The sequence below is a fragment of the Podarcis cretensis genome (genome assembly GCF_951804945.1).
Source record: "Podarcis cretensis genome assembly, chromosome: 18".
In the NCBI taxonomy this organism is placed as follows: domain Eukaryota; kingdom Metazoa; phylum Chordata; class Lepidosauria; order Squamata; family Lacertidae; genus Podarcis; species Podarcis cretensis.
The window spans coordinates 8,019,980-8,035,534 of record NC_137188.1 but is presented as its reverse complement, the minus strand read 5'-3'; the positions used below and the strand labels follow the sequence as shown (position 1 = coordinate 8,035,534).

At 46.9% G+C, this 15,555-nt stretch overlaps 1 protein-coding gene across 1 annotated transcript in view; it reads left to right on the top strand.

Moving 5' to 3' along the window:
- Nucleotides 1-3,475: 3,475 nt before the first annotated feature.
- The window catches only part of ATCAY (ATCAY kinesin light chain interacting caytaxin), a 31,056-nt gene continuing 18,976 nt past the window's right edge, over nucleotides 3,476-15,555 (top strand). The window contains exons 1-3 of the mRNA XM_079960849.1: nucleotides 3,476-3,970; nucleotides 6,929-7,057; nucleotides 15,440-15,498. Of these exons, the coding sequence (XP_079816975.1) occupies nucleotides 6,981-7,057; nucleotides 15,440-15,498 (136 nt within the window). The 5' untranslated portion in view covers nucleotides 3,476-3,970; nucleotides 6,929-6,980. The remainder of the gene's footprint in view (nucleotides 3,971-6,928; nucleotides 7,058-15,439; nucleotides 15,499-15,555) is intronic.

The following is a 15,555-nucleotide window of genomic DNA, read 5'->3' as shown; positions in this document are numbered from 1 at the left end:
GAAAAATGTTCCCATTTATATCTGGAAAACAACATTATCTTCTAAGCTTTTGTTTTTTGGCACCTGTGATTACATTTCCGCTTCTTTTGTTACGTTCCATGTTATGACTAGCATTTAACGCTTCTCCTCTATACAGTGGTACCTCGGGTTACAGACGCTTCATGTTACAGACGCTTCAGGTTACAGACTCCGCTAACCCAGAAATAGTAGCTCAGGTTAAGAACTTTGCTTCAGGATGAGAACAGAAATCGCGCGGCGGCGGCAGGAGGCCCCATTAGCTAAAGTGGTGCTTCAGGTTAAGAACAGTTTCAGGTTAAGAGCAGACCTCCAGAACGAATTAAGTTCTTAACCCGAGGTACCACTGTACTCATTGAGTCTGACAAGCGCCACCGCTGTTGTGAATGACAAGTGCCACGTCTTTGGTAAATGAGCACACAAAGCGGAAAGTCCTTTAGTGAAACAGTAGGTATACATTTCGGTAATACCTAGGTAGGGACGTATTTTGTTTTTCTAGCTTGATCAAAATTATTTATTATTTCATGGTGACTGGGAGTGGCTGCCGGGACCACATAACACCGGTCCTGAGAGATCTGCATTGGCTCCCAGGATGTTTTGGAGCACAATTCAAAGTGTTGGTGCTGAACTTTAAAGCCCTAAATGGCCTCAGTCCTGTATACCTGAAGGAGCGTGTCCACCCCCATCGTCCAGCCCGGATCTCCACTGAGATCCAGCGCTGAGGGCCTTCTGGCAGTTCCCTCATTGCGAGAAGTGAGGTTACAGGGAACCAGGCAGAGGGCCTTCTCGGTAGTGGCACCCGCCCTGTGGAACACCCTACTTTCAGATGTGAATGAAATAAGCAGCTATCCTACCTTTAAAAGACATCTGAAGGCAGCCCTGTTCAGGGAAGTTTTTAATATTTAACGCTGTATTATTTTTAACCCTTGATTGGGAGCCACCCAGAGTGGCTGGGGAGACTCAGCCAGATGGGGTATAAATCATTAATAATAATAATAATTATAACAGGTAGATAGTTAAGAGCTTAGGCGGTTTCAGTGCCAGGCACCCCCCCAAAAATCAGCGCCCAGATGCCCCGCACCCCTGGGTAAAGATGGCCCTGACTTGGAATCTGTTTACCTATGAGATCGTTTCCTGCTCTGGAGGGTTGGAATCAAACCAACACTTTCCAGTAACAAGAAAGCTGATTCCGACTCAACATCAGGAAAAACTTTCTGACAGTAAGAGCTGTTTGACAGTGGAACGGTCTCCGTTGGAAGATGGTAGACTCTCCTTCCTTCGAGATTTTAAGCAGATGTTGGGTGGCCATCTGTCAGCCGAGATTCCTGCATTACAGAGGGTTGGACTAGATTAAACGTGGGGTTCCCTTCCAACTCTAAAGGTAAAGGGTAAAGGGACCCCTGACCATTAGGTCCAGTTGTGGCCGACTCTGGGGTTGCGGCGCTCATCTCGCTTTATTGGCCGAGGGAGCCGGCGTACAGCTTCTGGGTCATGTGGCCAGCAGGACTGAGCCGCTTCTGGCGAACCAGAGCAGCGCATGGAAATCAGCAAGTCCTAGGCTCTGTGGTTTAATCCACAGCGCCACCCACGTCGCTCCTTCCAACTCTACTATTCTATAATTCTACAAGATTGCCTTGCCCCAGTGTGACTGCTTGACCACTTCGATCATCGGAATTGGCATTTTCCCAAGGGCCACCGAATACCCGTTCTGCATCTTGTAGGAACTCAATTGTTTAGCTGAAACTTTGGAACTCCCTGCCTATTGATTCCAGTTAGATGCCTTCACTCTATTCCTTTCGCTACCTGCTGAAGACGCTCTTATTTATGACCAGTCTACCCAGGTGTTTAAGGGACTGGGTGGCACTGTGGGTTAAACCACAGAGCCTAGTACTTGCCGATCAGAAGGTCGGCGGTTCGAATCCCCGTGACGGGGTGAGCTCCTGTTGCTTGGTCCCTGTTCCTGCCAACCTAGCAGTTCAAAAGCACCTCAAAGTGCAAGTAGATAAATAGGTACCACTCCGGCGGGAAGGTAAACGGCATTTCTGTGTGCTGCTCTGGTTCTCCAGAAGCCGCTTAGTCCTGCTGGCCACATGACCCGGAAGCTGTACGCCGGCTCCCTCGGCCAATAAAGCGAGATGAGCGCCGCAACCCCAGAGTCGGTCACGACTGGACCTAATGGTCAGGGGTCTCTTTACTTTACCGAGGTGTTTAGAAAGCTTGCAGGCTTGATTTGCTTCAGTCTGTTTTACTGTGGTTTCAACTTTCTGTAGGTTTTAGATTTTTTTTAATGATCATTTCATTGCTTCAGCTTTTTTTTTTTTTGCCAAGTACTTTGATGTTCTTATCTGTAATCCAGCGGTATACAGTGGTACCTCGGGTTACAGATGCTTCAGGTTACAGACGCTTCAGGTTACAGACTCCGCTAACCCAGAAATAGTACCTCGGGTTAAGAACTTTGCTTCAGGATGAGGACAGAAATCGCGCGGCGGCAGCGGGAGGCCCCATTAGCTAGAGTGGTGCTTCAGGTTAAGAACAGTTTCAGGTTAAGAACGGACCTCCAGAATGAATTAAGTTCTTAACCCGAGGTACCACTGTATATAAATTTTGTAAAAATAAAGAAACTGTTTAAAAAACAACAACCTGTGGCCATCACCAGATCTTGTGGGGGAATTCCTGAAGAAGTGTTTTCCTTTGCAGCCTTCCTACATCTAAAGCATAGCTGTCAAGCGTCCCTTATTTGGCAGGTCAGTCCCTTATCCCAGCGCCATGTCCCGCTGCTGTCCCTTATTGATGAGGCTTTGTTTGGTTGCTGGCTGGGCTTTCTGCCTTTGGCTCGGAGGGGCTCAGAAGTTGAACATACCTGTGCTTGGAAAATCCCTTATTTTGGCTGCTGATCCCTTATTTTCGAGGCTGCTGGTCCCTTATTTTCAAATCTGTAAGTTGACAGCAATGATCTAAAGACCCATGCATTTCATTGGGGGAATTCCAAATTCAGGTTCTTAAGGGATAAGGTGAAAAACCTCTTTCCCCCCCCCCATGCCATTCACGATCCTAAGCTGGGCTCTGTGTTTTCAATTTTACCAAAAACAAACAAACACTATAGTCGTCACAGTTTGCCTCAACTTTTCAACCTTTTGCTCCGTGAAGACTTGAGTGTAGGCAAACAGATCTGCCTTCCCCTTGTGAAAACCAGAGTCCTCGGCTCACAAAACGTCCAAGCTTTTTATCTTATTCGGCAGCGGTTTTTCTCGAAGCTTCTTGTGTGTGTGTCCCCCCCCCCCCCCTTTGACTCCAACCGCTTCCATTTCCCTTCGAGGTTATCTTCTAGGAGGAAAGAAAGAGCTGGTGAAGCAACCATTGTTTTTAGCAAATGATGCCATTTGGTTAAAAAAAACACACACAGAGAGAGACACGAAACGAGGGGGGTGGGGGAACAAACGCGCCCTCATTCCTCCAGGCTTTTCCTGGACCGGATGCTCAGTATATCTCTAATTAAAACGGATGGGGCCGAACACCTCCTCCCCACCAACGTATCTCGTTGCTTCCCCCATCCCCGGCGGCGCACAAAAGCAAAGCAATTAAAGCCGGCTTTCAGTGGGTTTAAGCTTTTTGCAAATTGCCACCGGGGCGCGGCGTTGGAAATTAAGGCACAAAATACCTTGGAGAGCGACGCCGAGCGCAAGCGAAGTCATTGCGCGCGGCTAGTTGGGGGCGCATAGCCAGAGACATCGATTTATCCGGGGAGAGGGAGGGTGGCGGGGATGGGGGCGAAGAAGAAGCAAGGCTGAAGGCCGGGTTGGATTCCTCGGGTACCGCACATGCAGCCAGCTCATCATCCGAAGCGCTGCTTCTCGGAGCTAAGGCGTTTGGCACCCGACAGAGAAGCTTTGTGCGTAAAGCAAGGATGCGCCGCTGGGATTTGGAGAGAACGGTTTGAGCCTCAAAGGCGGATGCAGTAAGTAGAAAAATTTGCTTCTCTGGGAATAACGGCATGGCGGTGGCTGTGCAAATGCCACCCCCCCCCCCTTTGCCCAGCACAATGATGATGACAGGGAAGCTGTGAGATCACACGATTCTGTGGGGTACGGGGAGGTCTGCGGCTTTTCAGCCGAGCATCTTCGTGGAGCTGTCGGAACGGAGACCCCGAGAATCTCGCTGGGAGGGAGGAAAAGGTTTGGCGGAAGATGCCTTCTAAGAGATAACCTGGCAGTTGCTTTTACAGCGTTAAGGGAGCTCCCCGCTCCGGGAAAGGGTGGTTATAAATGGGCTCGGCTTTCTGTCCAGGGAGACAGACTGAATCAAGGCCGTATTGCGTGACGCGCGGCGCAGCCACGCCGAGCATTTAAGATGGCCCATTTTGGTGCCTTCTAATGCAGCCTTGTTGCTTCGGTCTCTGCCATATCTGATTAATGCCAGTGATCGCCTGTTCAAGCATAGCAGCTTTCTCTAGAGGCAGAGCCCTTCCAGGCTGGTGTGGTCTGCAACATGTCTTTGGCACGAGAATCATAACGTATTAGCGCGGGGCCGGTTCTGTTCTGGGATGCTCCCCCAATGCTACCCAAAACCACTGCTTTCCGGAGGGGCTGTAGCGCACCCAAGGGGCCCAGAAATAAACCCAAGCATATGTGCTGTGAAGAAGGTGTAGGGTTTCAGCAGAAAGTCGCAGGGCAGGAATCAAAGGAGAGTGGCTGCCCCAAAACCTTTGCAAGAGCAAACGGTATTGAAAATGGAATTAGGCACAGATTCCCCAAGAGTTTCAGGAGTGCTAATCATCACCAGTGTGCAAAATAATGTCTGGAGGACCCCCAAAGATTCTAGTCCTCATCATCTTTAACAAAGACCCTTTGTTAAATGTGAACGCAGGAAGCTGCCAGACCATTTAGTTAAGTATTGCTACACTTAAGAAAGGTAAAGGACCCCTGGATGGTTAAGTCCAGTCAAAGGCGACTATGGGGTTGCGGCGCTCATCTCACTTTCAGGCCGAGGGAGCCGGCGTTTGTCCGCAGAGAGCTTTCCGGGTCATGTGGCTACATGACTAAACTGTTTCTGGCACAACAGGACACCGTGATGGAAACCAGAGCAGCGCACGGAAACGCCGTTTACCTTCCTGCCACAGCGGTACCTATTTATCTACTTGCACACCAGGTTGCTAGGTTGGCAGGAGCTGGGACAGAGCAACGGGACCTCACCCCATCGCGGGGATTCGAACCGCTGACCTTCTGATCAGCAAGCCCAAGAGGATCAGGGGTTTAGACCACAGTGCCACCTGTGTCTACACTAGCTGGTAGCAAACAGAAGAGTCTTTCCCAGCTATGAACACTGGTTCGTGCGACATTGCTTTCAATTCCCAGCAAAGCCCAACAATGTAACTGCATTGCTCACATTCCAGTCATGTTCATCTTGCCTTTTTCACTCCTTCCAGCCCTTCTCCAAATCAGTTTTATGTTGTAATCTCCTTGGGGACAGGGAACTGCCCTGATCTACTTTGGTAAAGGAACTCCTGACCCTTAGGTCCGGTCGTGGCCGACTCTGGGGTTGCGGCACTCATCTCGCTTTACTGGCCGAGGGAGCCGGCGTACAGCTTCCGGGTCATGTGGCCAGCAGGACTAAGCTGCTTCTAGCGAACCAGAGCAGCGCACGGAAACACCGTTTACCCTCCCGCCGGAGCGGTACCTATTTATCTACTTGCACTTTGACGTGCTTTCGAACTGCTAGGTTGGCAGGAGCAGGGACCGAGCAACGGGAGCTCACCCTGTCACGGGGATTCGAACTGCCGACCTTCTGATCATCAAGTCCTAGGCTCTGTGGTTTAGACCTAAAGGTAAAGGTAAAGGGACCCCTGACCGTTAAGTCCAGTCATGGACGACTCTGGGGTTGCAGCGCTCATCTTGCTTCACGGGCCGAGGGAGCCAGCGTACAGCTTCCGGGTCATGTGGCCAGCAGGACTAAGCCGCTTCTGGCGAACCAGAGCAGCGCACAGAAACGCCGTTTACCCTCCCGCTCGAGTGGTACCTATTTATCTACTTGCACTTTGACATGCTTTTAAACTGCTAGGTTGGCAAGAGCAGGGACCAAGCAACGGGAGCTCACCCCGTCGCAGGGATTCGAACTGCAACCTCTGATTGGCAAGTCCTAGGCCTCTGTGGTTTAACCCACAGCGCCACCCGCGTCCCTCGAACTACTTTGGTACATCGTTGCTAACTGCTTGCAATGGTTCTCAGCCTTGGGTCCCCAGATGTTTTTGGCCTACAATTCCCATCATCCCTAGCTAACAGGCCAGTGGTGAGGGATGATGGGAGTTGTAGGCCAAAAACATCTGGGGACCCAAGGTTGAGAAAGGCTGGAAGCCTTAGAGGGTTTCCTTACAATCAAGTGGTATGTAATTTCTGTGAAATAAAATGAACCTAAGAAAAGCCTGGTGGATCAGGCCAATGGCTTGTCTAGTCCAGCATCCTGTTGGCACTGTGGTCTAAACCCCTGATCCTCTTGGGCTTGCCGATCGGAAGGTTGGGGGTTCGAATCCCCGTGACGGGGGTGAGATTCCGTTGCTCTGTCCCAGTTCCGAAGGTATGGTGGACTTTATTGATGTTCAACTATCTCAAGTGGGTCCCAGGGTAAAAAAAAACCACAACTCTGCCCTAAAGGTTCTGGGACCAGCACAGGAGGTCGGCAAAATGTGGAATGAAAACTGTAGCTGATTCGACACCAAACAAAAATATGTATTGACTTGCATTCTATACATGAAAGGGAAAACGGTATACAAATCTAAAAAATGATAAACTTATTACTGTATTCCAAACGTCGCCTGTGAATGATCTACTTTACCCCAGGGTAAAGTAAATGGTTCCCCTCTCTATTATTCCCCTCCCCCCCCCCGCAAAAAAATTATTTGCATCTTCTTTTGCAGACTGAGCTCAAGAGCAAGTTAACTTTGCTGTGCTTCTGAATCCTTTATCCGAAGCAACATGGGGACTACCGAGGCCACCCTGCGTATGGAAAACGTGGATGTGAAAGAGGAATGGCAGGATGAAAACTTCCCCAGGTTGGTTCGTTATTTTTAATTTATTTAAGATGCTTTAAACGGCTCAAGCCCTCCCCATGCAAAAAAAATGCAAGTAGCCATTGTTATACGAAAAATTGGGGGTTGGCTTTTGCAGCCCAAATCCCCCATTGAGGGATGACCCCTAAGTCCGTGATCGCCCTGACCTGGCCACAGTGATCCACGCGACGGTCACCTCCAGACTGGATTATTGTAACTCGCTCTACGTGGGGCTGCCCTTGAGACTGACCCAGAAACTCCAGCGGGTGCAGAATGCCGCGGAGAGACTCCTTACGGGGTCCTCGCTGCGAGATCACATTCACCCGGTGCTATACCAGCTGCACTGGCTCCCGGTGGAGTACAGAATCAGGTTTAAGGTGCTGGTTTAAACCTTTAAAGCCCTATACGGCCTAGGACCCTCGTACCTACGGGACCGCCTCTCCTGGTATGTCCCACGGAGGACCTTACAGTCTTCAAACAAAAACATCTTGGAGGTCCCAGGCCACAGAGAGGTTAGGCTGGCCTCAACCAGAGCCAGGGCTTTTTCGGCCGTGGCCCCGATCTGGTGGAACGCTCTGTCCCAAGAGACTAGGGTCCTGCAGGACTTGACATCTTTCCGTAGGGCCTGCAAGACAGAGCTGTTCCACCGAGCCTTTGGCCAAGGCACAGCCTGACCCCCTCTTTTGGCAATCCTCACAGAACTTCTAGCCCAAATGGTTGCCATTAATTTGATTGGAATTAATTTTATAATGAAATGATTTTAGAATGTTTTATCATTTTACTGTTGTTATCTGCTCTGAGCCCGGCTTTGGCTGGAGAGGGCGGGATATAAATAAAATTTATTATTATTGGCGGTCAGAGAAGAATGGATGGGGGCAGGATCCAGTGAAAACAAAGCAGATCTTTATTTTTCTGTTGCGGCAGCGTTCCTCTGCACCTTGCAGAGAGGTGAAGACCCAGAACAAAAGCGTGTAAGAACTTCTAAAGGCTTTTGAAATTGCTTAAGCCCTAGCCAAAGACCACCCAAAATTATCACACAAGGGTCACAGAGCAAGGCGGGTCTACAACAGAAATTTGAGAGTGTGGCTTGTCTGTCAAGATACCTGATAATGTTTGCTGATGGCCCCACCTTGGCCAGATTAGGCCTTTCTTTTGAAATTGCAAATACCTGATTCCTGAAACCGTTGTCCCAGACTAGAGGTGCTCTTTGCACAGGATTTGTAAGTGAAAAGAAGTATTGGAAATTCCCCAATATATTTCCTTTTATAGCAAATATTTGGAGTTAGTGGGAGAGCCAATATGGCATGGGGATTGTTCTAAAGAAAAATGGCTATTTTTTCCGGGGGATATTTCCTAATTTTTAAAGGTTGAAGGATTGTTTTTCTGTGGAGTGAGTGTCCCATAATATATATTTTTTATAACAGCCATCAAGGCTTATCATGAACAGCAATAGGAATCATAATGCTAGCAATAAGAAACTGCAGCCTAGCAAAAAAAAAACTAAACAAAAACAAAAACAGATTTACTGTAATAAGCCAGAGCCAAAATGGGAATATGGATTTAAGGAAGTAATGTGATTTCCATTCCAAACTTCTGCTCACCATCATCCATATACAGTGGTACCTTGGTTCTCAAGCTTAATCTGTTCCAAAAGTCCTTTCCAAAACCAAAGCGTTCCAAAACCAAGAAGTGCTCTTCCATAGAAAGCAATGCAAAACGGATTAATCCGTTCCAGACTTTTAAAAACAACCCCTAAAACAGCAATTTAACATGAATTTTACTACCTAACGAGACCATTGATCCACAAAATGAAAGCAATAATCAATATACTGTACTGGTCCATTGGGTCACGAAGAGTCGGACACGACTAAACGACTAAACAACAACAACAGCAAAATAAATAAGACAGTATTCTAGATGATGAAAATTGAAATTGATTTTTTTTTTCTTACTTGCTCTGATGATAGTAATTGTTTGTAGGGGGGACTTTTATCCATTTCCGCAGTCACACAATCAGTCCATCAGTAGCTGAACTGGGTTCCACAAAGTCACAAAAACAAATGAACCAAAAAAGCCTCAAAAACAAAAACGCAAAATAAATAGCAAAAACAAAAGCGCCAAACTTAATCCATTCCGGAAGTCTGTTTGACTTCCGAAATGTTCAAAAACCAAGGCGCAGCTTCTGATTGGTGCAGGCGCCCCAGAAACAATAGCCGACAGCCGCATCGGACGTTCGGCTTCTGAAAAATGTTTGAAAACCGTAACACTTACTTCCGGGTTTTCAGTGTTTGGGAACCAAGGCAATTGAGAACCGAGGTACCACTGCATTATGCTATTCACCTCACTGTCCACTGTTGAACGGAAATTATATTATTACGTATGTCGAAAATGACACAGAAAATAGCGCCATTGTTTATGTAGCCTCGTTGGACGATGTTTAGCGCGATTTCCATTCCTGATCTCAGGCGGACATGGAAATCATGGGATTTTCCTGCCCCATTTCCTTAGGGATTTTCCAATGTTCCTCACCAAAGCACGCATGCACACACAGTGAACACAACTCATATGCAGGGAAGATACAGAAAGGTCATGAAATGTCCTAAAATTTGAACTTCCAATTTGAACTTAGCCTGATCTTTTGTTCCTCTTCCTTCCCTCCCTCTCCCCTTTTTATGAAGATTACCCGCTCTGGGATCCCACAGCTACCATATATTTCGCTCTATAAGATGCACCAGACCACAAGACGCACCTAGTTTTTGGAGGATGAAAACAAGAAAAAAAATATTCTGAATCTCAGAAGCCAGAACAACAAGAGGGATCGCTGCGCAGCGAAAGCAGCGATCCCTCTTGCTGTTCTGGCTTCTGGGATAGCTGCGCAGCCTGCATTCGCTCCATAAGACGCACACACTTACTTTTTAGGAGGGAAAAAGTGAGTCTTATAGAGCAAAAAATACAGTAATTCTCCCCTTGTCTCCTCGCTGGCCCAAATAGGACTAATTTAGCCAGCTAGCCCTGGTGATCATCTAATGTTTATTGGATGGATTTCCCCCCTAAATTGATTTTTGAATTCTGAATTTATTGTTATTCACGTTTTATACTCTATTTTTTGTTGCATCAATTAAGTGTTTTCAATTTGTTGTTAGCTGCCCTGAGCCTGGTTTTCTGAACCGGGAAGGGCGAGTTATAAATAAATAAAAAATTATTATTATTATTATTAAAATGAAATGGGTTCGACGAGGGCGCATGGGCATCGACAGCTGTAATCTAATGTGGCCCAGGGGAGTAAAGACATCACTTCTACATGGAGAACGCTTCTCACTGAGATGCTATTGATGGCCGCAGTGATTCTGTCTTTCTAAGACAGTAGTCTCCCTGTATAGTGCCAGCTGCCACGGCAAAATTCACTGGAGCAGATGGAACCAACAAGTCATGCCATCTCCTGTCTTCCTTTCTACTGCATCATTAGCTGAGTGCTCTGTCTATGAAAGGCACAGCTGCAGAAGGGACTAAGAAATGCCTTTTTTAGTCACTGATGAGGCAGGGAAGTGAGAGCTGGACCATCAAGAAGGCTGGTCGCCGAAGAATGGATGCTTTTGAATTCTGGTGCTGGAGGAGACTCTTGAGAGTCCCATGGACTGCAAGAAGATCCAACCTCTCCATTCTGAAGGAAATCAGCCCTGAGTGCTCACTGGAAGGACAGATCCTGAAGCTGAGGCTCCAAGACTTTGGCCACTTCATGCGAAGAGACTCCCTGCAAAAGACCCTGATGCTGGGAAAGATGGAGGACACAAGGAGAAGGGGACATCAGAGGACGAGATGGTGGGACAGTGTTCTCGAAGCTACCAGCATGAGTTTGACCAAACTGCGGGAGGCAGTGGAAGACAGGAGTGCCTGGCGTGCTCTGGTCCAGGGGGTCACAAAGAGGCGGACACGACTAAACGACTAAACAACAACAATGCAGGGAAGAGGGACGCAGGTGGCGCTGTGGGTTAAACCACAGAGCCTAGGGCTTGCAAATCAGAAGGTCGGCGGTTCAAATCCCCGCGATGGGGTGAGCTCCCGTTGCTCGGTCCCAGCTCCTGCCAACATAGCAGTTTCCGTGCACTGCTCTGGTTCGCCAGAAGCAGCTTAGTCATGCTGGCCACATGACCCGGAAGCTGTCTGCGGACAAACACCAGCTCCATCGGCCAATAAAGTGAGATGAGCGCCGCAACCCCAGAGTCAGCCACGACTGGACCTAACGGTCAGGGGTCCCTTTACCCTTTACCTGTTATTCAGTAGGAAGGCATGGGCTTTGCAATGCAGAATATCTCGGGTTCAATCTTGGGCATCTCCACCTATTTATTAACTTATCAAATTCATATCCTGCCTTTCTTCCCCTAGGGGCAAAACATGCCCGTGACTGAGCAAAGGTTAAAAAGAAAATAAAGGTAAAGGACCACTGGACAGTTATGTCCAGTCAAAGGCGACTATGGGGTTGAGGGAGCCGGCCTTTGTCCACAGACAGCTTTCCCGGTCGTGTGGCCCGTGCTTTTTTTCTGGGGGTACATTTTTCACATTTTGTGAATCTAAGTTAGACCTCATTGAGGGGCAGTATTTCAATGTGAGTAGGAAAATGAAAGTACAGAGGTACCTCAGGTTACATCCGCTTCAGGTTGCTTACGCTTCAGGTTACAGACTCCGCTAACCCAGAAATAGTACCTCGGGTTAAGAACTTTGCTTCAGGATGAGAACAGAAATTGTGCTCCGGCGGTGTGGCAGCAGCAGGAGGCCCCATTAGCTAAAGTGGTGCTTCAGGTTAAGAACAGTTTCAGGTTAAGAACGGACCTCCGGAACAAATTAAGTACATAACCCAAGGTACCACTGTAATGATGTTAATAATAATAAATATAATAATTTATAATTTATTATATATTATATATATTATATACAGTCATACCTCATTTTACGTTTGCTTCATGATATATTTTTTCAGGTTGTGTCCCGCATCAACCCGGAAGTACTAGAAAGGGTTACTTCCGGGTTTCGCTGCTCGCTCATGTGAAGAAGTGCTAAATTGCGCTGCGCACCTGCGCAGATACGGCACTTCAGGTTGCGGGCTTTTTATGTTGTGAATGGGCCTCCGGAACAAATCCCCTTCGCAACCAGAGGTACCACTGTATATATATACAGTATATATATATATATATACTGTATACATACATATATATATATATATATATATATATATAGGTAAAGGTAAAGGTACCCCTGCCCGTACGGGCCAGTCTTGACAGACTCTGGGGTTGTGCGCCCATCTCACTTAAGAGGCCAGGGGCCAGCGCTGTCCGGAGACACTTCCGGGTCACGTGGCCAGCGTGACATCGCTGCTCTGGCGAGCCAGAGCCGCACACGGAAACGCCGTTTACCTTCCCGCTGGTAAGCGGTCCCTATTTATCTACTTGCACCCGGAGGTGCTTTCGAACTGCTAGGTTGGCAGGCGCTGGGACCGAGCAGCGGGAGCGCACCCCGCCGCAGGGATTCGAACCGCCGACCTTTCGATCGGCAAGTCCTAGGCGCTGAGGCTTTAACTCACAGCGCCACCTGCGTCCCATATATATATATATATATATATATATATATATATATATATATAGTGGTACCTCAGGTTACATACGCTTCAGATTATAGACTCCGCTAACCCAGAAATAGTGCTTCAGGTTAAGAACTTTGCTTCAGGATGAGAACAGAAATCGGGCTCTGGCTGCATGGCGGCAGCAGGAGGCCCCATTAGCTAAAGTGGTGCTTCAGGTTAAGATCAGTTTCAGGTTAAGAACAGACTTCCGGAACGAATTAAGTACTTAACCTGAGATACCACTGTATATATATATATATATAAAATAATTTATAAGCCATGTGGTCAGACATTTTTAACGGCCGGATCGGCAGGATGCCTTTGAGATGGGAAAATGAAGCCTGGGAAAGGGAAGCTTTCCCTTTTTCAAAAACCAAAATAAAGCAAAGCGGAATGGAGCTTGTGTAATTACGTCAGCACCTCCTGAACGTATGCGCTCATGCGCTTAGCAGATATTAATCCATCTGGCCGCGCAGGTCCCGAGTGGCCCGTACGGCGAGAGGGAATCCGGGCGAAGAAAACCGAGCCATCTGTTAAAAGCTGGGCTAAATTAATACGTCTTCTAACAAACCGGGTGTGTTGGGAGAGAGGACGTTTCCGAGACCAGGGAAAAGAGTCGGCGGAAGAAGACTGGAAGAAATATAAAGACTATTTACAGAAATATTGTAAAATTAATGAATGTTAGAATGATGTTGGACAGAAATTAAGTGGTTTCCAGCTGTAATGCTTAAGAGAATATGAAAAAAAGGTTTAGAAATAAGTAAAAATTAATGGTGAGGATTTGCTGAACTAACAATTTGAACTGGAATACAAAAAAAGGGAGGTATGAGGAGGTCTGGAAAATAAATCAAAAGAAAATATGTAATGGAAATTCTATGTGTTTTTAATTGTTTTTATTTTTGCATTTTTGTTATTATTTTTTCTTTTTTCTTCTTTTTCTTCTACATTGTATTATTTTCGAAAACTTTAATAAATATCTTATTAAAAAAAGAGAGAGAGAGAGGGGACGTTTCTGGCCCCTGGCCCCCACCAGATGCAAAGGAGATGTGCAGAGGCATACAGATGTGGAAAGATCCCACCCCAAAAGCAGGTTAAGTGTCTGTCTTGGCTGCCTGAGAGATGCCGGCTCTATTACCAAGCCTGAGCGATGCTCACGGATGCTGGGATGCAGGGAGCATGCTCAGTAGGCTGCTATGCCGGCAAGATTAGAGGAGGCAGGAACCATAACAGCAGCCGAGAGGGAAGCATCATATGATCGGCGCAGCCCGAAATGGTGACATATGATCAGCTGGTTCGATTCAAGAAAGTCCAGAGGAGAAGAGAGGGGAGGAGAGGGAGAATAGGTATAAACCCAGGCCGAAAGGAGCGGCAAAGCTTTTGAGACTGGAAATTGGGAGTTATTTCAGTCAAGAGCTGCACTTGTCTAGGAGGTAAGGTAAACGAAGAAGCCTCTCTTTTCATCCTCTGCATCCATTTATAGCCTTAATCTCCCCCTTTCATATACTGTGCAGAGCCAAGACAGATGTGTTTATTGACGCCGCTGCTGCTTGGATGCTAAAAGCGTAGAGGTCAAATTTGCCCCTCTAAATAACCTGCCTGTGTGCTTGCAATTTCTCATCTTGTGCTTGCCCTTCTACGTTATTGCAGAGATGGGGGTAAAAGGAAAATTGCTGTTTTGTTTTAAAATGAAATGTACCTTTGAAACAAGCATATTTCGTAACACACAGTCACTGGTTTAGAAAGGGGAGGGTGGGATTATGCAGTAATCCACGTAATTGCATCATTTATTTTGCTTCTGCCAGCCTTATGCTGAGGCCCGGTGAAAGAAGGGCAGGATAGGTGCTGCCCTTTGTGGCTTTAACTTTATGAGGGCTGGTGGGGGGGGGGTGTGATTTCTCCACTCTCCTGACCGGTAGAGATTTGGAATCGTTTGGGCTTCATCTTTTAAATATCTCCAGTGCTCAGAACTAGTTTGGTTAACAAAGTTCGCTGAATTAGTTTTTCCCCCAGAATTGCCCAAAAATGTGAATTAAGTTTGCTTTGGGCATAAAACCTTGAACAATTTCGAGTTTGTGTTCATTTCCTTCCATGTCTGTATATGGGTTTTTTTTAACCCTTTAGGCTCCAAATGTTGTTGAATTCTCAACTCTCTTCAGCCCCTGAAGCCAGCATGACGAATGGTTAGGAATGATAGGAGCTCATCAGTTTTGTGTTTACTGTATCTGTAAGATACGTATGGGATTTCCGATACATAGCCAACATTCTTTGTTGTAAACGGTGTCTGGGTGAAAATCGCTGAAATGTCTGGGAAAATCTGGACGTACGGCAGCCCATGTCAGAAGTGTCAGTTTTGGCAAAATTCATTATAAATAGCTCACAAACTTCTTCCTTTATTTTAAGATTTTGCAAAAAAAAAGTTCAACAACTTTGTGTCCAGATTTTTACTTTTTGAAATATGGCTGTAAGGTGCACCGATGATGGGGGCGGGGAGGGTTGTTACTCTTAATAATTATATACTGTTTATTGTCTTTGATTCTCTCCACCCCCCTTCTTTTTCTTTGTAAAATTTGCAGATAAAAATAATAATTTCAGAAAAGGGCGTTGGACACGACCTGAAAGGAAATATCTGTGTGTTATCTGGTGTTCACAACCATTTGTTAATTGAAAAAGAAAAGAAAGCATAAGACTGAGCTGGAAATACTTTTTAAACTTCTCTCTCTCTCTCTCTCTCTCTCTCTCTCTCTCTTCTTCCACCATCTTCCAACCTATAGCCCTCTCCCAGAAGAGGCAGGGATGGAGTCACTGGGAAGCCCAGCTGAAGATGCCCTCTGTAAGTACGGGTTCAGGTGGGGCCCTACTGCTCTCTCTCCCAACACAACACGTTGGA